This window comes from Mus caroli, chromosome 8, assembly GCF_900094665.2.
Source record: "Mus caroli chromosome 8, CAROLI_EIJ_v1.1, whole genome shotgun sequence".
Classification (NCBI taxonomy): domain Eukaryota; kingdom Metazoa; phylum Chordata; class Mammalia; order Rodentia; family Muridae; genus Mus; species Mus caroli.
Window position 1 is genome coordinate 108,533,826 of NC_034577.1, and position 23,622 is coordinate 108,557,447.

Genomic DNA, 23,622 nt, shown 5'->3' on the forward strand with positions numbered 1-23,622 from the left:
CCCCTCCCATTGCGCCTTCCTACCATGACTGCCCCCTGTTCTTCAGAAGGGGGAAACTGAGGCAAGCCATCAGGCTGGTATCACACAGCAGCAGCCGGGGATGCTGAGGGCTTCCTGGGAGTTCTGCCAGGCTCATAGCATTGTGAGGGGGTGGGACTGAGTGACCTTCAGCAAAACTTCCTCAAGCCGCATGTCACCATCCCTGATCCCTGTGCAGGTACAGCTTCTACACCAGGGATACTAGCACATTCAGAGGAGAGAGATCGGGCCCCAGAGGAGCACGTGGGTCTCTAGAGCGGTGATGTCAACCCCGGAGGGATGGTTCCCCCAAGACTGACTTCATCAGAGCCACAGTAAACAGATGAAGCCCTTGGGGCTGCAGCCATGGTCAGCTGTTCATCCTGCCCCACTGGTTTACACAGGGTCCCATAGCTGTGCTTTCTACCTAACATGCCATGAATCAGGCCACTGGCATTTGTGTCATATGCTGAGCAGGATCAGGTTTATGGTCGAATTGTCTACGATTGTTCTATCCGGAGTATGGGCTTTAGGTCTGATGGGGCTCTGGGGCTGGGGCAATGCTGGTCTTTTAGGGTAGGTGGGAGGGGAGGTTCCTACCCACGGCTGTTGCTCCACATATTATTCTTAGGTAGGTGGTACAGGCTGGTCAGCTGCTAAGTTGAGAAAGGAGGCGTTCTTCAGTAAACCAATTAATTCCCTGTGGTGCTATGCTGAGTGCCAGCCATGTCGCAAGCATCTCCTCTGACCTATGGCGGTGTCACAGGCTCGTATCCGCTGTCAGCTGAGGCTGCTGGGAAGACACTTGCTTTCAAGGGAAGTTGAGCGGCGCCTTCAGACTGGCGAAATACAATGAAATATACTGGACGTTGTTGCTCACGACAGTGAGTGGCTCAAGGGCACACAGCTGGGGAGAGACTATGCCAGGAGGATTTGAACATGTGCCTGTGTGTATGTGTGCATGTGTGTGTGTGAATGTGTGTATGTGTGCATGTGTGTATGTGTGCATGTGTGCCTTGTCTTCAGAGCCTAAGCATCTTTTAAAATTTTGTAGGATTTTTTTTTGTTTTTGTTTTTGTTTTTGCATTTTATTTCGTTTATTTGCATGTGTGCCATATCACACACATGGAAGTCAGAGGACAGCCTTTGTGGGATCAGTTTTCTTTGTCCCTTCGTGTAGCTCCCAGGAACTGGAACTCGGGTCATGAGGCTTGGTGGCAGGTGCCTTTGTCTGCTGATCCATCTTGTCTAGGAACCACAGGCTCCTGTCTCTCCTCTGAGACAGGTCTCTCTGGCCCCACCTGCATTGTCTTCTCTGCCTGAGGTGGTAAAGAGGGTAGGAAGGGCCAACCCTGCAGGGTAGAGACAGGAGGCTCAGGAGTTCAAAGTTACCCTCCCCTACACAGTCTCAGGCCTTCCTTGGCTTCATGAGACCTTGCCCCAAGAAACAAACAAGCAATTCGGGTTTCCGCGCAGGAAATGAAGGTGGTATTGCTGCTCCTGTGGGAAGGTCTCTGGGTGGTGGGTGTTACCTGTTGCCAACTGTGAAGGTAGGGGTGGTAGGGTCAGTGCCTGGCCTCTGGGTTCTGCCCTTTTTAAGTGGCTTTGTGGGCACATACTGCCATTTTTAAGTGGCTTTTAAGAGTCTGTATCTATCCCTTTGATATCTCTGGGAGACCCTGATGGGGGAAACCAAGGCGCTGAAGGGTAGAACCACCTCACATCAAACTGTCCATAGTTGAGGCTGGACCCCAGGAAATCTAGTCCCCAGACCCCTTCCATTCCTGCCCTTTGCTTTTCTCCTCAGGACCCCCCCTTCCATATTTGTGCCTCAGCCGCATCCCTAAATCTATCTCTTAATTGTAATTTCTCCCAGGGTGTTTTCTTGCCGCTGGCCAGGTTCTCCCAACAAAAGCAGGACCTGACCAGTGGAGTGAAGGCAATCCTTATAAAAGCCTCTAAGTCAGTTAGGCTGCAGGAGTGGGCACCCGGAAGCCTCCTCCACATGCAAAGCCTGCCTGACCAGCACCTGTTACCTGATTCCCGAGTCACAGCTGCACCCTGGGGCTTTGTTTATGAACAGAAACCCTCCAAGGCTACTACTTTCGAGCAAGCTTACTCCTGGACATGGCTCAGGGCTGCTCAAGTGTCCCCAGGAGGAATCTGTCCCATGCAGGGTGATCCCACGGTGCCCCCTTCTCCCATGCTGAACAGTGCCCTGCGTGGTTTGAGTGCCCCCAGACAGTGGAGCTAGGACAGGTATGGGACTCGAATGCTGTCCTCTGGAGGAGAGTGCATGACAGCTGGAAGGTGACCCAATGAAAACTCACGGCAGCATGCTGGGGACGGATGCTCTCCACTGCTAGAGAGCTCCTGACGGTGGCAGTGTGCAGCAAGCCCTGCTCGCTCCAGTGACAGCTAAGAAAGAGCCAAGGCTCCTCTTCCCTCATCTGTTTAGTGGTCAGAAGAAGAGGTGTTTGGGTTGGAACTGATCTGAACATTTCTAACGGGCTCTGCCCCTGGGAGGGTAAGGGCTGGCTGTCATCGCCTGTGTCCTTGGCCCTCTGATCCGGCAGTGAAGGAGGGGCTTGTTCCTAATGCGGTGTTCTTCTTTTCTTCACATTGATGGTGACAGCCTTGGGAAATCCTCAGGCCTGTGTGATTGTCCCCTAATCCCTCAGGCTGAGCCCTGGGCCGTTTCTCTGGCTGTGGACTCTGGAGGGAAAAGCGAGTCCCGATCTGACATCCTCACTCAGTTTAGGATTGGTTAGCCACCTGTGCGTTCTTGTGGCTCCCTGAGCGGCATCTGAGTTCTCCATCAGCATCCAATTTGGTTTTGCAAACTAAATCATGGGCTGAGGGATACAACTCCATTGGTAAAGTGTTTACTGCACAAATGAGAAGATCCAAGTTCAATCCCAGCCAAGTGACCATAAATCCTGGGGAACAGCAGGACCCTGGCACTGGGGCATCAAATTCATGGGGGACATTGAGCGAGCAGCCAGCCAAATGATGTAGCAGTGAAGAGGGTTAGGTAAATGCCAGGGAGACATGTGTGTGTGTGTGTGTGTGTGTGTGTGTGTGTGTTGGAGATAGGGAGCTCTTTCGTGTGTATGGATGTGTCCCTGGTGTCTGGGTCACACCAGCTGTGCCCCACAGGAAGTACTCAATAAATATTTGGCAATCTAGCCAGCTGCGCACGAAGAGAGGGAAGCGAGCTCTCAAGTCAGCAAGTGGGTGACTGATGTCAAGCCAAGTGTGGGGCAGCCTTCCCATAGCCACCCTTCTCTGTCACGGAGAGGGCTCTGGCTAGAGAGGTCACAGAGTTTCCTGTGGGTACCAGTAGAACTAGAGTCACAGTGGGCTAATGACAGATCCACCCGATGTGATGACACAGGCCTCGTGTCACCCTGTGGAGACCCCGTCTCACGGCTCTCAGGAAGTGGTCTTTGAAGATACATCCCGAGAGACCTTGGTTTCTCTCTTCTGTCACTGAAGAGACACTGGCAGCCGCGCACAGAGCCTGCTGGGTCTGGACCCCCACACCTGTTGTCTTCTGTGATCTTCAAAGTTCAAGTTCCAGAAGGGAGGTTTCGTAGGGGTGGATAAAGGAAGTTAGGAGGCGTAGGATGCAGGAGAGATGGCTGGATTTAAAAGCCCTGGTGTCCTGGAATTCTCTGTGTTCATTTTGGTCTGTTGGGATCCGTGAGTTACCAACCATTAGCAAGATGTGCAGGGCGGGTCATGTGAGATGGCATGTGTGACTGCCTGCCTGGCGGTTTGTCTCTTTCGATGATATCTTCCATTAGACTGAATAATACCAGTTACCTGGTCTTGATTCCTGATGCCTGGGGCTGGGTAGAGGGGTTTTGTATATGAAGAGAAAGCCCTGTAACTTGGTGCAGGGACTGCACATACTGCAGTGGTTCTGACTGGTACCTTCTCGTGTCTTTTCATCCACTGGGTAGCTTTCAAGTTAGGCTATGTTTCTATGGCTAGAAACCAGCAGATAAATGGAGGAATGTGACTGATCGGAGTCTTGGTCACATAGCTACCCCCTCTCAGTGGCTGGCCCTGAGTCCCCTGAGCCGTTACCTTCAAAGTCCTTTCCCTTTCAAACTGTGACCGGTCGGTCCTTCTAGGTTTCATTGGTCCCTTGATGTGGAACACTGTTTTATCCCCATTTCACCAGTGACAAAATACCGAGTCCAGAAGTCAGGGAGAGCCATTAAAAGGTACTGAAGATCTAAGCAGTTTGTACCCACATTCTAGAACTTCTCTCAAGCCCCTCCCCCGACCCCCACCTTCTTAACATGCCCCCACAGACTTCCATGAGCCTTGCCATGTGTTTTCTTGGAGCTAATCCCAGGGTCTATGCAAGAGCACCTAACAGTGTGTACATGGGCTCGGTTCCCTCGGCACCCATTGTCACCCATCCTGGAAGCCCTGGCTTGAAGCCTACAGCTCGAGGAAAGACCCGCCAGGGACTTCCCATGCATGGAAACACACACACGGGCTCCTGAATCCAGCTCAGCCTTGCCAAGAACCGTATTGAGTTTATTTGTCTAAGAGTCTGCCCTGCTGGCCTTGGCTTCCGGAGAACCCAGCTTTGTAGAGCGAAGGTCCTGTGAGACAGAAGGCCACCAGGGTCAGACAGAGGGAGGCCCTTGAGACTTGAAAAGGGACTGGTGGTGCTGGTGAGCTGTGAGAGCTGACAACCCCCCAGGGCTGCTGTCCAGGTGGCAGAAGAGGAAGCACCCACGCTATTTTGTTTCTTGTAGGCAACATCTCATGTCGCCTAGGCGGACCTCGAACTTCTGATTCTCTTGTCTCCTCCTGATAGCTACATTACAACCGTGCACAGTGTACCGTGTGCAGTTTATGTGGTTCTGAGCACATAGCCCAGGGCTCTGTGCATGCTAGGGGAGCATTCTTCTCACTGAGCCACATCCTCAGCCCTGTGTCTTTTTCTTTGAGCCAGGAAAAGCCCACAAACCCACCTTCTGGATGCCTCTCCTCTCTCAACCCGTTTCTCCCTGATAGGATTAAATCTTAAGATTCTTTTCGGTGGACTCGGGGGTGGCAAGCTGCTCTCCGAGGTCAAAGGTTTCTCTTCACAGTCTTTACATCCCTGTCACCTCAAGGATCCAGAGGTATGAAGCAGGAGGATCAGAAGTTGTTCAAGGTCTTCCTTGACTACCTAGTGAGTTCAAGACTAGGCTGGGCTACTTGAGACTGTCTTTTGTTTGTTTGCTTTGGTTTTGGTTTTGGTTTTTCTCAAGACAGGGTTTCTCTGTATGGCCCTGGCTGGCCTCGAACTCACCTTAACAAAACCAGAATAAATTTTTGCTCTAAGTTGTTTGTGAAGTTCTATTTGGTTTCAGCCCATGGATGGGACAGTCTTGTCCTATGTTGGCGACTGGCTGAACATTCGTCAGAACTAACTAGCTTTTAGCTCTCTGATGCTGTGATAAAACACCATGACCCAGAAACACACTTGGGGACGAAAGGGTTTATTTCTGCTTACAACTCTCAGACTATACTCTGTCACTGTCAGGGCAGGTACTTAGAGCAGGAACCTAGAGTCAGAAGGCCATGGGCGGTTGCTGCTTATTGTCTGGCTCCCCATGGCTTGTTCAGCCTGCTTTCTTACATACCCAGGACCACCTGCTCAGGGGATGGCACCACCTATGATATGCTGGGCCCTCCTTCACCAGTCACTAATCAAATAAGGTGCCCTGTAGACTTGTGTACAGGCCAGTCTGATGGGAGGCAATTCCCTCATCCCAGAGAATTCTGTGTCAAGCTGACAGGAAGTGAACCAACACACAAACACAGTTCCTGTCTTCCTTAGTACTCCTCGGGGGGGAAGCCCTGGCGGCTCCTTTCCTAGGAATGTGAGTTCCTCCTTAATCTGCCAGCCCAGCTTCCTTCTTTTACCTGTCACCTTACTCATTTTCTCTCTCACAATTGTCACCGTTTTTTGAATGTCCCACATGCTTTGTATTCTTACCTCTCTGTCGCGCCACCATCCTATGGAGAATTTCACGGGAGCAGGGCTGTGGACCTTCCACACATACACAGTATGGAAACTGAAATTTCATAAGACCAGGCTAGCCAGGCTGCAGCCAGAGAGAGGCAGGAGTATGGTGGCCTGTTCGATTTTTGCCTTGCTCCCTTCTGTGACGTGGAGCCCGTGAACAGGCTATAATCATACTGGTTCATTCTGGCATGCCAGGGAGAGTGTGGGATGTGGACCTGCCCCTGGAGTCACAGATGTAACATCTGGGTCATCCCAGCATCCCTGTTTTTCCAAGTGGATGAAGATAGCCCTGGTAGAAGCCTCCTATCTCCTGGAGAGGCTGAGCCATGTGGCTTCGTTTAAGAATGGGCCTCGGGATGTTCACCCCCCCCCCCCAATCTGCCCTCTGGGGAAATTTCTGCAGAACTTGTGTGGTGCTTCCATCGAATCGAGGGTTACCGCCAAGGGCAGCACTTAGACATTCTTAGAAAGGGTGGTGCTGGAGACAAAGTTGAAGGGCTCAGCTCCTCTCAGCGGGACCCAGCGCTGGTGGACGCCACAGAGAGCAGCTTTATTCGTGCACCCGCAGAAACTCTTGAGCCTGCCAGAGAGTTCCTTTGCTGGGACAGTCAACTTAAAGGAGAAAGGGTTCACGTGTTTGTGGACTTTCAGGCTGTGGTTGTGCAGCTGTGTTGCTTTGGGCCTGTGGTGAGGCAGAACCACGAAGGAGCAGTGTCTGGAGAGGAGGCAGATCTGTTCACTACATGGTGGCAAGGAAGCAGGGGGACAAGGGACAAGAGCACACGTGTGCCCAGCTTTGTAGAGGCTCCATTTCCAGCGTGTAAGAGTATATGGGTCCCAACGGTCCTGCTGTGTAGAGAAAAGGTTCAAGGTCAGGGTCACCCCCAAGTTCATGAAAGTCCAGAGCAGGGTTCTGTGTTCCTGAACCGTGAAGAGCTCACTTTGCTGTGCATGATGTATACCCTGGGCCCCAAACCTTCTTCCTTCTCTTTTTTCCTTCTGAAGAGGTCCCAGTGGGACCTTCCCCAGGGTGGAGTCCCTTGGAACTGTGGTACCTTTGGGGAGTTAAGGTCCCACCTGCCTGGCTGTTACTGTTCTTAGACATGTCTGTAGATTCTGGGTAGAACGGAGCTGACTTGGAGACGTCTTTGAGCCCCTCATCAACCGTTTCAGTAGCAAAGGCACCTATTGGGACAGATGCCAAAGTACCAGGCCCAGGGACCAAATTCCCACCCTTCCCATGCCCGCAGAGAAGATGGGTCTTGGAAGGGTCGGGATATGGAAATAGCTAGCCTTGGCTCTGTTACTAAACTTCTTGAGGCATTTAGCCATAAAAGGGGGCAGCTGCCGAGGCTGGCTTCTTGATTAATGAGCCCCCTGTATGCCTCATCACAGTCCTCATGGAGTCTTGGGATGGCCCTGCCCTTCAGGCCCCGCTGCAGGTTTTTGTTTTTGTTTTGTTTTTTTTAAGCCAGGGGTCCAACTGTAGCGCAGCTGCTGTTCTAGGTGGGCGGGGACTCCGCAGCTGTGCAGCAGTGGGAGACCAGATCCCCCCACCCATCCACCCCCCTGATCCTGCTGGCCTTAGCCCCGTTCTGCATGGTGTGCACTGCCCTGGAGTTGGTAAGCTGCCCAGGACTGTCCAGGTCTCTCTCTCTGTGTGTGTGGTTGCGAGATTGGATCATGGTGGGAAGCAGGAAGAAGTCTGTGACCTGTCATATCCTCTGTCTACATTTCCTCAGGGTGACTACAGCTCCCTTGCTTGCAGTGTGGTTGAGTGAAGTCAAGCCCTGAGCTGGGGCTAGAGCGGTCTGTGGAACTAGAGTGTGTCGGGTGTGTGTTGGGGGGATATGCTTAGTGAGGGTGGGGCTTGTGGTGGGTGGGGTTCGGTGGGGTGGGTGGAGCTTTGGACATAAGGTCTGATAGAGTGGGATCCGATGGGTGGCGACTGTGTTTGTGACATGGGTATCTTCCTGTCACCCCATTAGAAAGATAACAGGACAAAGGCTTTTCACAATGGTGGGAGAACAGGAGGTCTAAGTCCAAGTGGCCATGAGTAGGTAGCGCATATAGATGGTCTACACAGTGGGGCACATTCAGCCACCAACAGAGGTGAGGCAGGGCCTCCGCTCTGAGCCTGTGTAGCAGTGTTCAGAATAGGCAGATTCCACACAGGTAGAATGTGATGGGCGGGTGAGGGCGTTTTCCCGTCAGGTGTTGGCCTCTTGGCATGATGGGTACTAGTCCCTGGCAGAATGACCATTGAGAACACAGATGCGGTACTGTCCTGCGCTGGAAGGGGCTTCCTGCCAGGTCATGTGGCATCCATCCATCGCTCCTGGAGACCAGACCAGAGCATCCTACTGCCGTGCCAGGTGCCAGCACGATGGCGCCAAAGGACCCTGCTCTGCGACTGGGATGACTCAAGTTCCACTCAGCTGCCGGAGTGACAACCAGCCTGCTGCTTACAACCCAGGCCTCTATGAGGCTTCTGCGGCAGCACTTAGCAGCGGCTCCAGTCTGGAGTGGCTGATAGAGAGAGGGACTTTCCAGATAGGCTTTTCCTTTTGGGGTGTGGGAGCCCCCCATCCCACTGGAATGCATGTCTTGAGTCAGCCTAGAGCCTCATCCTGGGGGCTGAAGACTCATGAGTCATGTGCTCATCACCATGGAAACTGGCGATTGGCTGGGGCGGGCGGCAGAGCTGATCTCTGAAAGACAGGATGGTGAAGGCTGTCGGATGAGCACCCCACTGGATGAGAAGCCTGTGAAAGCAGATAATTAATGGAAACATTAGCTCTGAAGGTCTTGGGGTTTGGGAAGGGGGAACACTGGCGAGGGACCCTCCAGCCACCTGCTCTGTCTCCCATTTAGGTCTTGGATGCTTTTGAGCCAGGCTTATCACAGAATTCTAGAGGGCGTTTTTTGTCTTTTTTGTTTTTTGTTTTTGAAAACGCAGGCCCTCTTACACGAGCCCATATTAGTTCCATAGCAGAACACTGCCACGGCTCTGAGATTTGTCCCCACCTCCCATGAGAAGGCAGTGTCCCCATGCACAACTCATAGCGTCCCAGAAGGCTGTACCCCAAGAGCCAGGACCTTGGGTGGTGGATGTCTGTATCCTTAGTACCCAACACATGCTGACCCAACATGGTGCTTAGTTCAGAAACCCTAGTGCCAAAGCCATCTTGTTAGAACGTGGCCAGAAAGTAGCGCCCAGCTGAGACAGCAGTGGGTCCCTCATTCCTGGCCAGGGCTCCCAGGACTCCTTAATATCTCTCTAATGAGAGTAATTTGGCAACAGCAGAAAACACGCTCTAACCCTTTGTCCCAGTAATTCCATTTCTGGGAATCTGGCCTAAAGAAATAATCCTAAATATAGGCTAGAAAAACAGGCTTCGCAAGGATGTTCACCTAGGAGTTGTTTATCGCTCATGCAAAGCAGACCGGCGGGAGCAGAGAGAAACTCCCGAGTGGATGCTCGTAGGTACAGCACAAGCAAATTCTTTGATTTGGGACTCAAGAAAAAAAAAAAAAAGTTTAGGGCCGTCGAGATGACTCACTGGGTAAAGTCGGCAAGCCTGACATAAAGGCAGCAGGCTTGACGACCTGAGCGTGATCCCTGGGTAGAAGGAGAGAACTGACTCCCACAAGAGGATTGCAACATATAAACTGTGTGTGTGCGTGTGTGTGTGTGTGTGCGCGCGCGCGCGTGTGTGTGTGTGTGTGTGTGTGTGTGTGTGTACACATACACACATGTGCACAGTAGATAAAGAGGAATACAATTTCCAGTTAAGAATAGTCAGGAGAGCCTGAGGGATGGGTGCAGTGGGTAAGAGATCTTGTTTTACAAGCATAAAGACACAGGTTCGAATCCCCAGCATTCATGTAAAGGCCAGCCATGGCAACACACATCTGTGACTCCAGTGCCTCAGAAGAGACAGGTTGAGGTCCATAGCGCAGAAGCCAAATCAGTCTAGACAAAAGCAGGCTAGCTGCAGGTTTAGTGAGACCTAACTCAAGAGGTTGACCAAAAATCGATAACTGTATCACGGAGCATTCAATGTCCCCTGGCCTCTGCATACCTCTGCATGGCACATGTACACAGCACAGCATACATTCGTGTACCCAGTATGCAGATCAGAGTTACATACAGTCAAAATGCAAATGAAAGAAATATATTGAAGTATTAATGAATATGTATGTGTGTGTGTGTGTGTGTGTGTGTGAGAGAGAGAGAGAGAGAGAGAGAGAAATGAACCTAGATTCTCGAACCTGATAGCTAAGCACTCTTATGCTATGCTGCATCTCTGGCCCTCTTACATTTTATATCATGGCTCTGCCTCACCTGCCCAGACTGGCCTTGAACTCGCCCTGTGGTCCCTGCAGGTCTTGAATTGGTAACCTTGCCTCAGTCCCCCTGAGTTTATAGGCTTGAACCTTCAGGCTTGGTTCCTGAGTGATCTTGATTTAATTTTATCCATATGCTTAGATTCTGTCCCTCGCCTTCCCACGCTTGCATTTGTTAGTCAAGTGCGAGTTGTCATTTACATACAGTGACATCCACCCATTAGTGTGCAGCTCCAGGAGAGCTGGTGGATGGTACCACCACGAGGGACAGCCCTTTGGGGTGAGCTGGTTCCAAGTCACCCCAGCAAGTATGCCCTGCCTTCCTCCCATCAGCCCTGTCCACCCCCTGCAGCCCAGAGCTTCCCGCCTGGCTCGGCACAGACACAGGATGTGAATGCTGCCTGTCTGATTCCACCAGGGGTACCCTGGACCCTCGCGCTGTGAGCCTGATTCTAGAAAGCCTGTAATCGCTTAGTTGTGTCTGAGAGCTATGTTTCCCGTTCTTCCTTGGTGGTGGAAGTCCTGGTTGTCCTACTTTCTGATTCACCTCTTGTCTGCCGGTGACTCTGGCTCCCGTGTCACCATTGCTATGGGCAGCATGGTCTCAGTGGGTGTGACACATCTGCCCCTACATGTCTTCGAATTTCCTGTCCCAGTGAGGACTCTCTGGGTGTAGAAGCTGTTGTCAGTGTAGCTTAACAACTGCAGTGAGCACAGAGGAACCTTGTATGCAGAGGAGACCAGAGATGAGAACAGTATCCTTTGTGCCACACCACTTTGCCCATCTGTAGTGTTCTATACTAGTACCAACGTGGCCCTGACCTGGGGAACCCAGTACTTCTGTGTTACTATCTTGGTCCGGTCCCTGGTCAGTCATCTTGGTTTCCCAGTAGCCCCGTGTATCCCTAGATTCCATAGTAGAATCGATCATCCTGTCCCCCTAAACCCTCTTCAGCTGGGCTTAGGTATTCCTTGTCCTCCGTGAGTGCCGAGTACTCCTTCGGTTTTGGACACACAAACTTGTTGGATAGCCCAGGCTGGCCTCACATGCTCAGCCTTCTGAGTGCTGGAATGGCAGGTGAGCCTCGGGATGTACGGCTTAGGCAGGTGGGCTTCACTTGGGCTTTGGAGTTTGGGGAAGAGGATGCTGGAGATAAAAACTATAGTCATTCCATCAGTCTCTTCAGTATGTTCCAGATGCTGAGCTAAGTACGCCGCCCTTGGCAAGTTAGATTCCCTGGAATATTTTCCATAGTTCTGTTTATAAAATTACTGTCAGAGGAACCAGGTTCAGAGAGGCGCTGTAACTGTCGTAATGACACACAGTAAAGGGATTCAAACACAGGTCTTAATGGCTCCAAAGACTGCTTTGGGCCAAGTGCTGAGTCAAACAGAGGAAAAGCAATTGGTCTGGCTTTTAAAAAACAATGGGTGCTTATTTATTTATACCCAGCCCTTTCCCAGAAAGCTTTGCTCACAGCTTCAGCAACAGCCAGGCCAGGTTGTAGGGTGGGGGTTGCCCACAGCAACCTCTGCACAGGGGCGGCTTACACAGGTGGACACTGGTCTGCAGGTCTTGCTGGGGAGTGAGGAGCAGCACGCTGGTGTGAAGGGCTTGCGGCGGCCAGCCACCTCCCACTAACACTGTCTTCCTGCCTCTGTTCTTGGTGGCTTCGGTGATGCTGCTAGAATTTCCTGCCGTACCTTCTCCATGGGGGTGTGGTCCCTAGGCCCCAGAAGTGCTACCTGCTACCTAATCTCTGCCTGACCTCTTCCCTCAGCTCTCGCTCGCTGTCCCCAGAACTTTGCATTAGCCTTGAGTTCATGTTATGGTCCCATCACCGTGCCCCATTCAATATGCCATCCTCGTCTCTACTCCCCCCCCCCCGATATTCTGCTTGTTGTCTGTTCACCCCACTGGACTCCGGTTTTATGCAATACCCACCACGACCCTTAGAATATGCTAGACCCTCAGTGGATACTTGTTGAACCAACCTCCATTGGTCATTCACTTTACTTCAGGCTGATGGCAGTCTAGCTATCAGCTCCCCTCACCGCCACTACATGTCAGTTGGAAAAGAAAAAAAAAATCAGAAGCCTAAGTGTCTGGGAAAATATTCACCCGGGCCGTGAACTTTGAATCTCACCTCCCTGCTTCAGCATAGCATCGTATACACATTCATTCAGTCTTAGCTGTGGGAAGGTCACAAGACCTGGGTGCCCTATGGATGGCCCTGCCACCTCCTCCCTCAAGTCATTGTGACATTCCACTCTTGGAGCTCCTGAAACAGTGTGTGTGTGCACGATGATGGGGTCTGTGGGAGGTTGTCATCTGTCTTAGCTTGCCGCACGTCTTTAGTCTTCACGGATTGCCCCAACCTCTGGCATTTTGGAGGTGGGGTATTGAAGACCCTAGCAGGGCTCAATGGCCTGTGTGGTTCCTTGATGCTTCTCTGAGACGGTGGGACTCTCTTAGAGGCAGTGTGGATGGATGGCTTGAGGCCTGTCTTGCCTTCTTCCCCTATCACTGATCCATGCTTATGCTTTCTCTCAATACATGCTATTGAACCATGTAGTGGTCCAGGGCGCCGAAGAAAGACAGCATGTGCTCTGTGGGCTTTGGGGGCGAGGAAGCGGGATGGGTCAGAGGTCCTGTCAGTAGGCTTCTGTAGGGAGTGACTTCCATGGGATGGACCCGTTAGGAGCCTTTGGAGGATGGTGTGCTGGGAAGGGATGCTAAGATTCAAGCTCTGCCCTGTGACCACAGTGGTCACCAGGGGGTGACCCCTCACCCCTGACCTGAGGGTTCCCTTGCCTTTTCTTCATTTTGCACCCTAGGTGTGGAATGAATTCCCTCCACAGCCCCTCCCCACAGCGGGATGCTGGCAGCCAAGAACTGGTCCTTTGGTCCCTGGGTAGCTTCCTTTCTGTGATCGCACTGTCTGCTCACAGGCTCTTGTTTTTCTCTCTTTGGCACAGCCGTCTGGGTACATGGAAAACTCGGTCTCCTACAGCGCCATTGAAGACGTTCAGCCACTGTCCTGGGAGAACGCCCCGAAGTACTGTTTACAGCTCACGATCCCCGGAGGGACCGTCCTGCTGCAGGTAGGAAGTGTAAGCATGACCCAGCAGTTTCTTTCCTCCCGGTCCCTCGCCCTCTTCTCACCTGCTCCCTCTGTAGACCTTAGCTTTGGTCAACTTAGAAAGTCACGAAGGTATTAAAGACTCTCGGGAGGGCCGTGCATGGATTAAACACCTGCTGCATGCTGTCCACTGTCTAGGAGCCTGCTCGTCCTCCTGGGTCTTGAAAAATTGAACTCTGTAGCCTCTGCTTTGAAAATGCCGAAAATGAGTCCCCGGGCCAGACGGGCTTCGGAACTTGTGAGGCTCACCTCTTGTGGATCTGCTTGCTGTCTGCTGGACTTAAGTGAGGATTGTGTCCTGTGCCTTTTTTGGTTAGCTCAGTTTTGTGTTGGCAAACAATGGAAGTACTGGCTCTGGGTGTCTGTGAGCACGGAGATCGAAAATGACACGAATATCATTAGGACCGAAGGTTGAACAGGAATCGGTTGTGCTGTTAAAATGGCTGGGAAGTTCAGGAGGAGCTTTGCAAAGAACAGCTGGATCCGGGGTTGGGTGGCAGATGATGTCACCAAGACTTAGTTTTTGCCCCTCCCTCCATGGTGTAGCACACTGTCAGTGTGTGGTGGGAAATGAAAGGAGGAGGGTGGCCACCCTAAAGATTGGCTTAGAATTCCTAATTCTATTCAAAGAACCCCTTTCTTCCCTACCTTGAACCTCATAGAGGATCCAGGCTGGCCCTGCTGGTCCCTTGGGGGTATCCTGTATTCTCTGGCCCCCTCCTCACCTTTGACCATAGCAGCTGATGGCCCTTCTGGTATCATCCTGAGGCGGGAGAGCAGTTGACCTGCAGCAGTGTGAGGGATACTGTGTGACACATCCCTGTCCATATTGTAGAAGACAATATGGAGGACATCAAAAGCCATGCCCGCTGTAGCCCATCTTGGAACTCAGCCACTGTGCTCTGCCCTCTATGACCTACCCACCCCCTATCTTCATCATGTCCCCTCTGGCCAGCAGAGCTCCCTGGTTCCCCCTGTTGTCTCCTTGTCTTTTGTTTGTTTGTTTGTTTTTGTTTTTCGAGACAGGGTTTCTCTGTACAGCCCTGACTGTCCTGGAACTCACTTTGTAGACCAGGCTGGCCTCGAACTCAGAAACCCACCTGCCTCTGCCTACCAAGTGCTAGGACTAAAGGCATGCGCCACCACTGTCCGGCTGTCTCCTTGTCTTTAGGGGGAACTAATCAGCCTCTGCTATGCCTCCCTTGGCCTCTCTGCCTCTCTTCTGTTCCCCTTGCCCTGAAAACTGTAGTACTGGACCTTTGCAAGGCTGCTCAATGCCAGGCCCTGTGGGGCTGGTTGACCCCATGAGCAACAGTGGCCAAGACAAGGAGGGCCCTGAAGGGCAGCAGGGCAGCCTTCTGGAATGCCTTTATTGCTCAATATTGCAGCTTCAAGCCTGCCCCTCTCTCTGGCCCCTACAGCCCCATCCTCATCCTCACTGTCAGCCTCTGGGGAGACTGAGCCATAAACACATGATTACTGAAAAAGCTGCAACTCAGACACAGACACATCCCAGAGGACTGGGACAGGAGGGGGAGGGGAGGGTGACTCACCAGGCCTCGGGGGACAGCTGCACCCCAGGGATGTACATTGATATGGGGTGCAGAGGGATGAGTAGGAGGGTGCCCTAGAGGGGGCACACCTAGTATGAGTGTGGGGGGGGGGCTCTCTGGTAGGAGTGAGGTCGATGCCCGTGACTGCATCTAGATGATGTGGTCTTGTCAGCCTCAGACTATATACTGAGGACACTGGGGAGCCATAGAAAGCTCTTAAGAGACAGAGGGGATACTAGACAACAGATCAGGGGCTAAGGGGCAGAAGGCTGGACATGTGGGAAATAGCCAGGGAGCCCTGTTTTCTCTGTTGATGGTGATCACCACGTATTAGCAGAAGGGCCTTGTGTTTCCAGGGCTAGAGCATCACCACCCCCACCATCCCCCCGCCTGTCAGAAGAGTAAGACACACTGGCCAGCTCTGGGCATGTCCCTTTAACCTGGCCATGGCCCTTGGCTGGTGGTAGTGATGATTCTCCCAGGCTGCAGTGGGCTGAGCGACGTCAGAGCTCCCCCTGCGGGCTGACAAACCAGGCTGCCCCAGCATCCTCCACGCTTGCCGCCCCTGCTTGGTGGCTGCTCTGCCAGAGGCAGGAGCAGCAGAGGAGGAGAGAAGAAGGAAGGAGAAGAGAGGAGAGGAGAGGAGGCCGCACCAGCTACTGCTGTGATCCGGAGCCTATCTCAGGGAAGCAGCGCAGTCTCCCTTCAGAGAGTTAGGTGGGTGCAGCCTTGCCCCTGCCCACCCCTGGGTTCTCCCTTCTGCTTGTACCTCTATCAGGCCAAAGGAGGCACATTAAGTTGGCTGTCTGTCCCTGCCTCCTTCCTAGACTCTGTAATTGTGTATGGCTCCTCTGTTCCCCAGGGCGAGGCCAGAGCTGCTGGTTAGAGTCCCTGCTGATTATTCTGATCCTTTGTAACGCAGTGTGTCACAAAAGTCGAAAGTCGATAGTCGATAATCGAGCTTTGCCCCTCGGGTGGGAAGGGACCTGGGGGGTAGCAGTCAGGTAGGCTAAAGGGTCACAGCCCAGGGGTTGTGGTCTAGTGGAAGCGCCGTGGGCCTGTTGCAGAATAACAGAGGTCCAGGAGTGTTTTGCAGTGAGCATGAGTACTGCAGCCACCAGTCCCTGTGGTGACGTGAGTTCAGGTTTAATTGATGCTATTGATTGGAAACTGCGGCTTTCTCTGTCCTGAGTCACACTGAGTGCCAGGGCTCAGTTCCTTCTGTTTTTTCTAGTCCTCCGTCTCTATCCTCTCTTCATCCCCCTCTGTCTCTGTGTCCATCTTTCCTTCTTCCTTTCTCTCTCCCTCTCTAGCTTTTGCTGTTTGCTTCTTCTTTAATGTCTCCTTAGCCTCAGAGCAGCCATCTCTGTCTTCCTTCTCCAGTTCGCATTCTGGTTTTCTTAGATCGATAACTTTCTTACTGGGAGTTCCAGAAAGAATGAACCTTCCTAGGCATGCCTCTTAAGTAGCAGAGTGTAAGCCTCCTGTAGGTGCTGTAGACAAGGTGCCAGTGCCCAGCATGGGGGGCCAGTCAGTGTTCCTGGGCTTTCTGCCATTTCAGTGTGAGCTCCCTAAGCACTTGTTAGAGGCCCGGCAACAACAGAGGCCTGCTAATCTTGTTTCCCCCTTACGGTGAGCTCTTGTGAGGAGAGCAGCTTCTATTCACCTACCTACACTGTGTGTGCCCTATTTGAGGCACCTTGCTGGTGCCCTTCTGGTTAAGTGCTAAGCACTAAGGAATAATACAGTACCTGGAGGCAAAAGGCATAAGGAAGAGCAGACAGAGCCCAAGGTGATTTAAATAAGGAGGGAAAGTGGGCCCTCCTTTCTGACAGTGCCTATACACACACACACACACACACACACACACACACACACACACTCATTACCGGGTCTCGAAAGCCCCACGGGAGATGGACAACTGTTCCCTTCTTACTGGAAGGGAGAGGAGAGGAGAGGAAGAGAGAGACAGAGACACACAGAGACAGAGAGAGAGAAAGAGAGAGCACAAGAGCAAGTGAGCTTTCCCGGCTGCTCTTAGCTGTTTTTCCTGGAGATTGGGCCAGGAAGCTGAACTTGGGAACAGTCCCTGCAGGCTCCAGGCTGTTTTTCTCACCTCGAGGACAATGCAACAATGAGCTAGAACTTGGCAGCCTCCGCTGAGGAAGTTGGGCAGGCTTGCCTGGAGCCAGCCCTGTGGGAAGGTTAGCGCCAGGCACAGGCAGAGAGCCACCAGAGCCAGCCTGGGGCCATGGGGGGCAAGGTAGGCTGTGGACTCCCTGGGGGGGGGGGGTAGGGGATTCTCTTCCAAGTCACTCTGGCCACTCACTGTGCCTGGTGTTCCCTGGGATCTGGGTTGTCCTGTCTCCTCTCTGCCGCCACCCTTGGCTTCAAGGGAACTTGACAGAGGCTCTCCTTCTGGCTGCAGCATAGCCAGGCAAACTTGTCCTCTGCCAGAATCCACCTGGGGAGGCCTATACTGGGATTCCAGAGTGTCTCCCGGCATCCTCTGCTGGGGGGTGGGCGTGGGGAAATCTCACCTTTGTCATACATCACCTGGCCCACCCTGTTCTCAATGCTGGCCAATGGGTGCCATGTTTTTCATTGACTGTCAAGAGGCAGAGCGGCTCCCATATCCACAGGAGCCAGGTTACATCCGCTGCCTGCTCCCTAGGGTTATCAGGGAAAGCAGGCTAGGAGGGAGATGAGCCTGAGGTGTGATCCGAGCACTGAGAGGAGGCTTCTGGGCCTCCTTTCTTCACTTGTAACCACACTACAGTATTTGTCTCCTTAGTTATCACAGAGGCACATAGACCAAGTGTGGTACACAGGTGTCCAAGGATGTACCTCCATGCATGCTCGTCTCAGCAAAAGCACAGTGGTCAAGAGCTTGTTTTGTCAGAGCTGAAGGGATTGCTTTCAAGTTCCATGGGATGGGTACATGGACGCTCTACTTACTGTGAATCGGTCCTACGATTTTCCTCCCTCCCTCCTTTCTTTCCTCTCCTATGCCTGTGCATCATCCATCCGAAAGAACCTGGAGACAGGCTTGAGACAGTCATCCCGAAGAAGGGGCATTCTGGGTGTGACCCGGGTGGCCAAGAGTTGCGCGGGCACCTACCGGAGGGAGTAGGTAAAAGTGGAGAATTCCCAGTGCAGTGTTAGGCCATGCTAGAATCATATAGATTAGGCAAGCTAGGATCCCCTGCACCGAGGAAGCAACCTCAGTCCTATGTAGTTCTCTTACACATTTATCTGTCAACATACATATCCCATCCATCCATGTACATGTACACCTACCCNTCCATCCATCCACATACATATACACACATCTAGCCATCCATCCATCTGCATATATACACACCTACCCATCCATTCACATACATACATACATAGCTGCTTATTAATCCATCTGCATACATACCTGCCCATCCATCCATCCACATACATGCATACCTACCCATCTATCTACATACATACATACATACATACATACACACACACCTACACATCCATCCATCTGCATACATGCACACTTGCCCATCCATCCATCTCCATACACATCTATATATCCATCTATCTACAGACAGACAGACAGACCTACCCATCCATCCATCTCCATACACACCTACCCATCCGTCCATCCATCTACCCACTTTCCCATCTGCCTCCTTACCTACTTCATCTATTAGTCTACACACTCACCTCCTCATCCACATGTCTACGCATCCATCCATCTGCGCGCACACCCACCCATTCACCCACTTGTCACTCTGTGCCCCTCTCTATCCTTCCATCCACATAGACACCTAACTGTCTAACCACTCACCCCTCCATGCATCTGTGTATCCATTTATCCACTCCTCTCACCCCTGTCCTCTTGCTCGTATATCTACATTTTTATCCATCTATCTACCCACCCCGTCTTCTGCCTGTGTACTTACCCATGTACTCATCCACCCACCACCCAACCATCTACCTGCCCATTGTTCCAGCCGTTTCCTGCTTACTCCCCATGCTCCCATCCACGCCTCCTTGCCCTCTGTTCACGAACACATGCGTCCCCTCAGTCACTCCTGTCTCATTTATTCAACATGCCAGCCAGTCTTCCGTTGCTCTGGGTTTCACAAACGCAGTGATGCTCACATAGACATAATTTACAACCTCACAGAGCCATAGCCTGCAGATAGGAGGACAACTGAACAGGACAGAGTCACGGTAGATGAGCACAGGCAGAGGAAAGCAAGGCTTGAGACAGTCATCCCGGAGAAGGGGCATTCTGGGTGTGACCCGGGTGGCCAAGAGTTGCGCAGGCACCTACCGGAGGGAGTAGGTGAAAGTGGAGAGTTCCCAGTGCAGTGTTAGGCCATGCCAGAATCATATAGATTAGGCAAGCTAGGATCCCCTGCACCGAGGAAGCAACCCCAGTCCTGTGTAGTTCAAAAACAGCCAAGGCTTCCTCCTACCAGTTCACACTGCCTAGTTCCCTGAGGCTCTGCTCTGTAGTACACATCATCTGAGATATTTCTGCTGTGCCTGCATGGGACAGGGTTAAATCATGCACTGACTCTTTATTTTTTTTTAATCCCGGTTTTTCGAGACAGGGTTTCTCTGTATGGCCTTGGCTGTCCTGGAACTCACTCTGTAAACCAGGCTGGCCTTAAACTCAGAAATCCACCTGCCTCCGCCTTCCAAGTGCTGGGATTAAAGGCGTGCACCACCACTGCCCAGCATGCACTAACTCTTAAAAGCAGTGCTTCTGCCCACACATGAAGGGTCCCTTTCATGCCATATCAGCTCATGCTCACTGGCACAGTCACCAAACTGTGTGTGCTTGTACTGTGCATCAGAAGGAAGAGGGGTGGGAATGAGACTGTTGGCAACATTGAGACAGGTAGACCCTGACAAGTCAGTATCAGGAATGTGGCAGGGGAGCCCAGGGTAGGCTGGACTTGACTCTAATCCCAAGATCAGTAGGATCTTCTGCAGTTGCCTCCTGGGATCAGAAGTGCCGCATGCCAGTGACAGGGTGTGACCAGGGCTTTGCTCCTAGGTCTAGGAAAGAGTCTGTTTCCTTTCTCAGATTCTGGATGTTCCTTGGAGTCTGTGGCCTCAGCCATCTCTGTGCTTCAGTCCGATTGGCTCTCCTGCCTCCCTCTTACTGTGTGACCTCACCAGACCACCTAGACAGTCCAAGGTGATCTTGCCATCACGAGAGCCTTGATGTGCAGAGTCCCTTTTCCACCACAGGTCTTTGGAGCCTCCCCACCCCCACCCCCAATACTACTTCCCAGTATTGTGCTATATTAAAAGCATAGGCAAGGCTGTGGACCAGGACTATGCTGGAGCTGGCTCAGCTTGGTTAACACACACATACTCATGAGAGCTCTGAGTCTCCTCAACTGAGCTAACTGTAGAGATTATTTACACCAGAGGCAACACATGCTGAGGCCAGAGCTGTTTTACTCCGGAGAGCCTTTTATGAACATCTGCTTGGTATTTGCACCATCCACTGTTGCAAACCCCATGGCTCAGTGTCATGAGATGAGATACTGGGTCAGTGTTGACCAGAGCTGGGGTGTGAGTGAGACATTGAAAGCCACATGACCATTCAGAGGGTGCTTCTTTCTCTTCATAGGCTTCTGAAGGGCCTTGTGTTACTGGGTGACTGGCTCACAGCTAGGTTGTGATCAAGGCCAGGACTTGAGCCTGAGTCTTTCTGAGGCTGAGCTCTGGCAGATATAGGCAAGGAATTGGAAGCTTGTTGTGGGGATCATTTGAGTCCTGTCGAACCCCGGGTTTGAGAGGGTTCCTGAGCAGTCTGGGCAGAACAGAGGCACTAGTCCACTCAACTATATCACCTTCCACCAATTCCCATCATCCATCCAAGGTCATTCAGTATGCATAACCTCAGGGAAAGTGCTCCAGCCAGCAGGGTAGGGACTCTATTATACCCAGCAAAATTATCCCATACAATCAACCATGTCTTCTGTTCTGATTTTGCTCTTGATGGTCAGTGCATAATTTTTTTAGGAGACAAGCCAGGACCTCAGGGCAGAAGCTGGTGGTTAGGGACTTGTGTGAAGGCCAGTTAAGATGGTTTGAGATATTCCAGAAAATGATGACCTGCCATTTTCCTGTTCTTGTTGTTACAGGCTGCCAACAGCTACCTGCGAGATCAGTGGTTCCATTCTCTGCAGTGGAAGGTAAGTCAGGCCCCTTCTGCTGGTTGGCAGTGGCTGCATGAGGCTTAGAGTGATGGATGAGAATCAGGCAGGACACAGGCCTGGTGGTGAGGAACATTCTGCCTCTTGGGTGGCTCATTGAGGGTCCTGCTCTTGCTGGAAGCTTCTACTCTCTCACTGAGGGTTGTGCCTTCTGATAGGAGCAGGTCCCTGGTAGGTGGCTGCTCATCTGGGAAATATCCAGCTGTTTCCTTGCTTCCAGAAATCTCCTAGGTCTGCTTCTGTCAGAGGGAGGGGAAAGCTGGGGTTCTGGGAGGCTGGACTCTGGGTTCTACAAAGTTTCTTGAACAAGAAGCGTTTAAAGCTGTATAGAATTTAGCAGGGGTGGCTGAAAATACTGGCTATGTTCACCGGCCTTGCTTCCTTTTGGTAGGCTGACTCGTGGCCTCACTCCTGTTAGCACTCCTTACAGAAGTGTCGGGCTTCTGGTACGAGGAGAGAGCAGACAGGCTTCTGCTCTGACTTCTTAGGCTTGGGTCAGCTCTCCTGAAGAGTTTCTGTTACATTCAGTGGCCTGCTCAAGTGATGAACTGGGCACAGGGCATGGTCATTCTTTGTTTATGCCCCTGGTGTTGTGAGTCATTACACAGTGAGACTGCATCTACTGAGCTCTCTCTGTGTCCTGGCAGCTGGGCAAGACTCCTGCTGTCCATTTCCCCTGTGAAGTTCGTTCCTGTCTGCATCAGGCCCACTCTGAAAAGGTGAGGCTCTGTTCCCGGCTGCTGCGAGGACTGAGGAAGCTCAAGTGTGAGAAATGCTCGGTCCTTAGCTGTGAGGATCAAGGAGGGTTTAGGGGTCCTGATTCACCTTTTGAGGTGATTCACTCCAGGCGTACCCACAAGGCTGTGCTCAGGACGTTTCAAGAAGTAACCAAGATCAAGGCATGAAAATGGAGTTTTAAGCTGGGCTCCCTGGCACATGCCAGTTTCAAGAGACTTTGGTAGAAAGGAGGTTTCGGAGATCTACCCTAGGATTACATGTGGGGTTCATAAAATTAACCCAGAGCTGGCCAGGACATCCTTGGGTTTCTAACAGTTCTGAGGATATCTGATCTCGATTCTGATGGCACCTTGTGTCTTTATGATCACTCAATTCAGTCAGTGTCTTTAAAACTATCTTTAAAAGCACCTGGGAAACCTAAGCCAGAGGTATCAAAGGGTGGTGGTGGTCTCCTCAGGCGTTATCCCTTCCTCCAGGGTGACCTACCAGACCTTCATCCCCGCCATATAAGCTTGTATGAGATGTTAGTGTCCTTCCCCTGGGGCAGTTGGCCCCCGATGATTTGGGTATGTAGCCACCAGGTGGCAGTGGTCTCTTGATGAGGCAACTTGATTTAGTTAAGGCTCTTGGAGCTTTAGATGTGAGAGTTAAGACAAGACAAGCTGCCATCTGCCCTTGCAAAGTGACAAAGAATCTTCAGATGTTTTGGGAGAATACCCTGGCTACCAATGTCAGCTGGAAGGACTGAATTTGAGTCCTTACTTTTTCTTGTCCTAGTTGAGACAGATCTGGGTGACTGTTCATTTACTAAATGTCTGTAGTGTGCAAGGCCTGGCTTAAACACTTCTGTTTGCTGTCCTTTAACCAATATGGGCACCAGAGCTAAAGGGGGCCAAACAGTTTGCCCAGAAATGAACAGCAACTTCAGGCTAGACCAGAGGGTCCATGGTCGGCCTCCTTGGTCTAATTGCCTGAGAGCTGGACTCAGCAGCCCATTCTGGATACAGCCATCTCTCTGCTTCTCCTGAGACAGCCACTCTTATGTGCTTGTTTTTCAAGACAGGGACTCACTGTCTTGGAACTGTCCCTGGCTGTCCTAGAACTCTACTCTACTTTCTGTAGATTAGGCTGGCCTCAGACTCATAAGGATCCCCCTGCCTCCGCCTTCCAAGTGTTGGGATTAAAGGCGTGTGCCACCACCTCGGGGCTGAGACAGCCGCTCTCTCTCACTTTCCACAGGTGAAGAAGGCAACAACCATTGTGGATCTGTTTTATTTACTTGCTTCTTCTTCTTTTTTTTTTTTTTTTTTTATTTTTTACAGAAAAAAAAAAAAGACAGCAGAGTGTCAGAATTTAGGACATTTAGCAATCCCACAACCACAGTTTGAATTTGTGAGTTTTCTGCATGCAGCCTACAACAGGAAGTATATATAGAGTGTGCTCTTTTTGTAGGGTGACGCACGCCTCTCAGATATAACGTGTCTCCTGGTTTACCGTGCCTGGACTTGCCCAGGGCAGTGTATTTCCTCAGGAGGGCAAAGTTGGATCTT

The 23,622-nt window shown here is 51.7% G+C and overlaps 1 protein-coding gene across 3 annotated transcripts in view; it reads left to right on the forward strand.

The window, feature by feature from the left end:
• The window catches only part of Cmip (c-Maf inducing protein), a 207,965-nt gene that overhangs the window by 108,502 nt on the left and 75,841 nt on the right, over positions 1-23,622 (forward strand). For 2 of the 3 annotated variants that reach the window (XM_021169931.2, XM_021169932.2), the window contains exons 2-3: positions 13,391-13,516; positions 21,263-21,313. In XM_021169931.2, the coding sequence (XP_021025590.1) occupies positions 13,391-13,516; positions 21,263-21,313 (177 nt within the window). Of the gene's footprint in view, positions 1-7,645; positions 7,685-13,390; positions 13,517-21,262; positions 21,314-23,622 lie in introns of those variants that run through there. The other variant, XM_029480746.1, reaches the window with a different exon arrangement.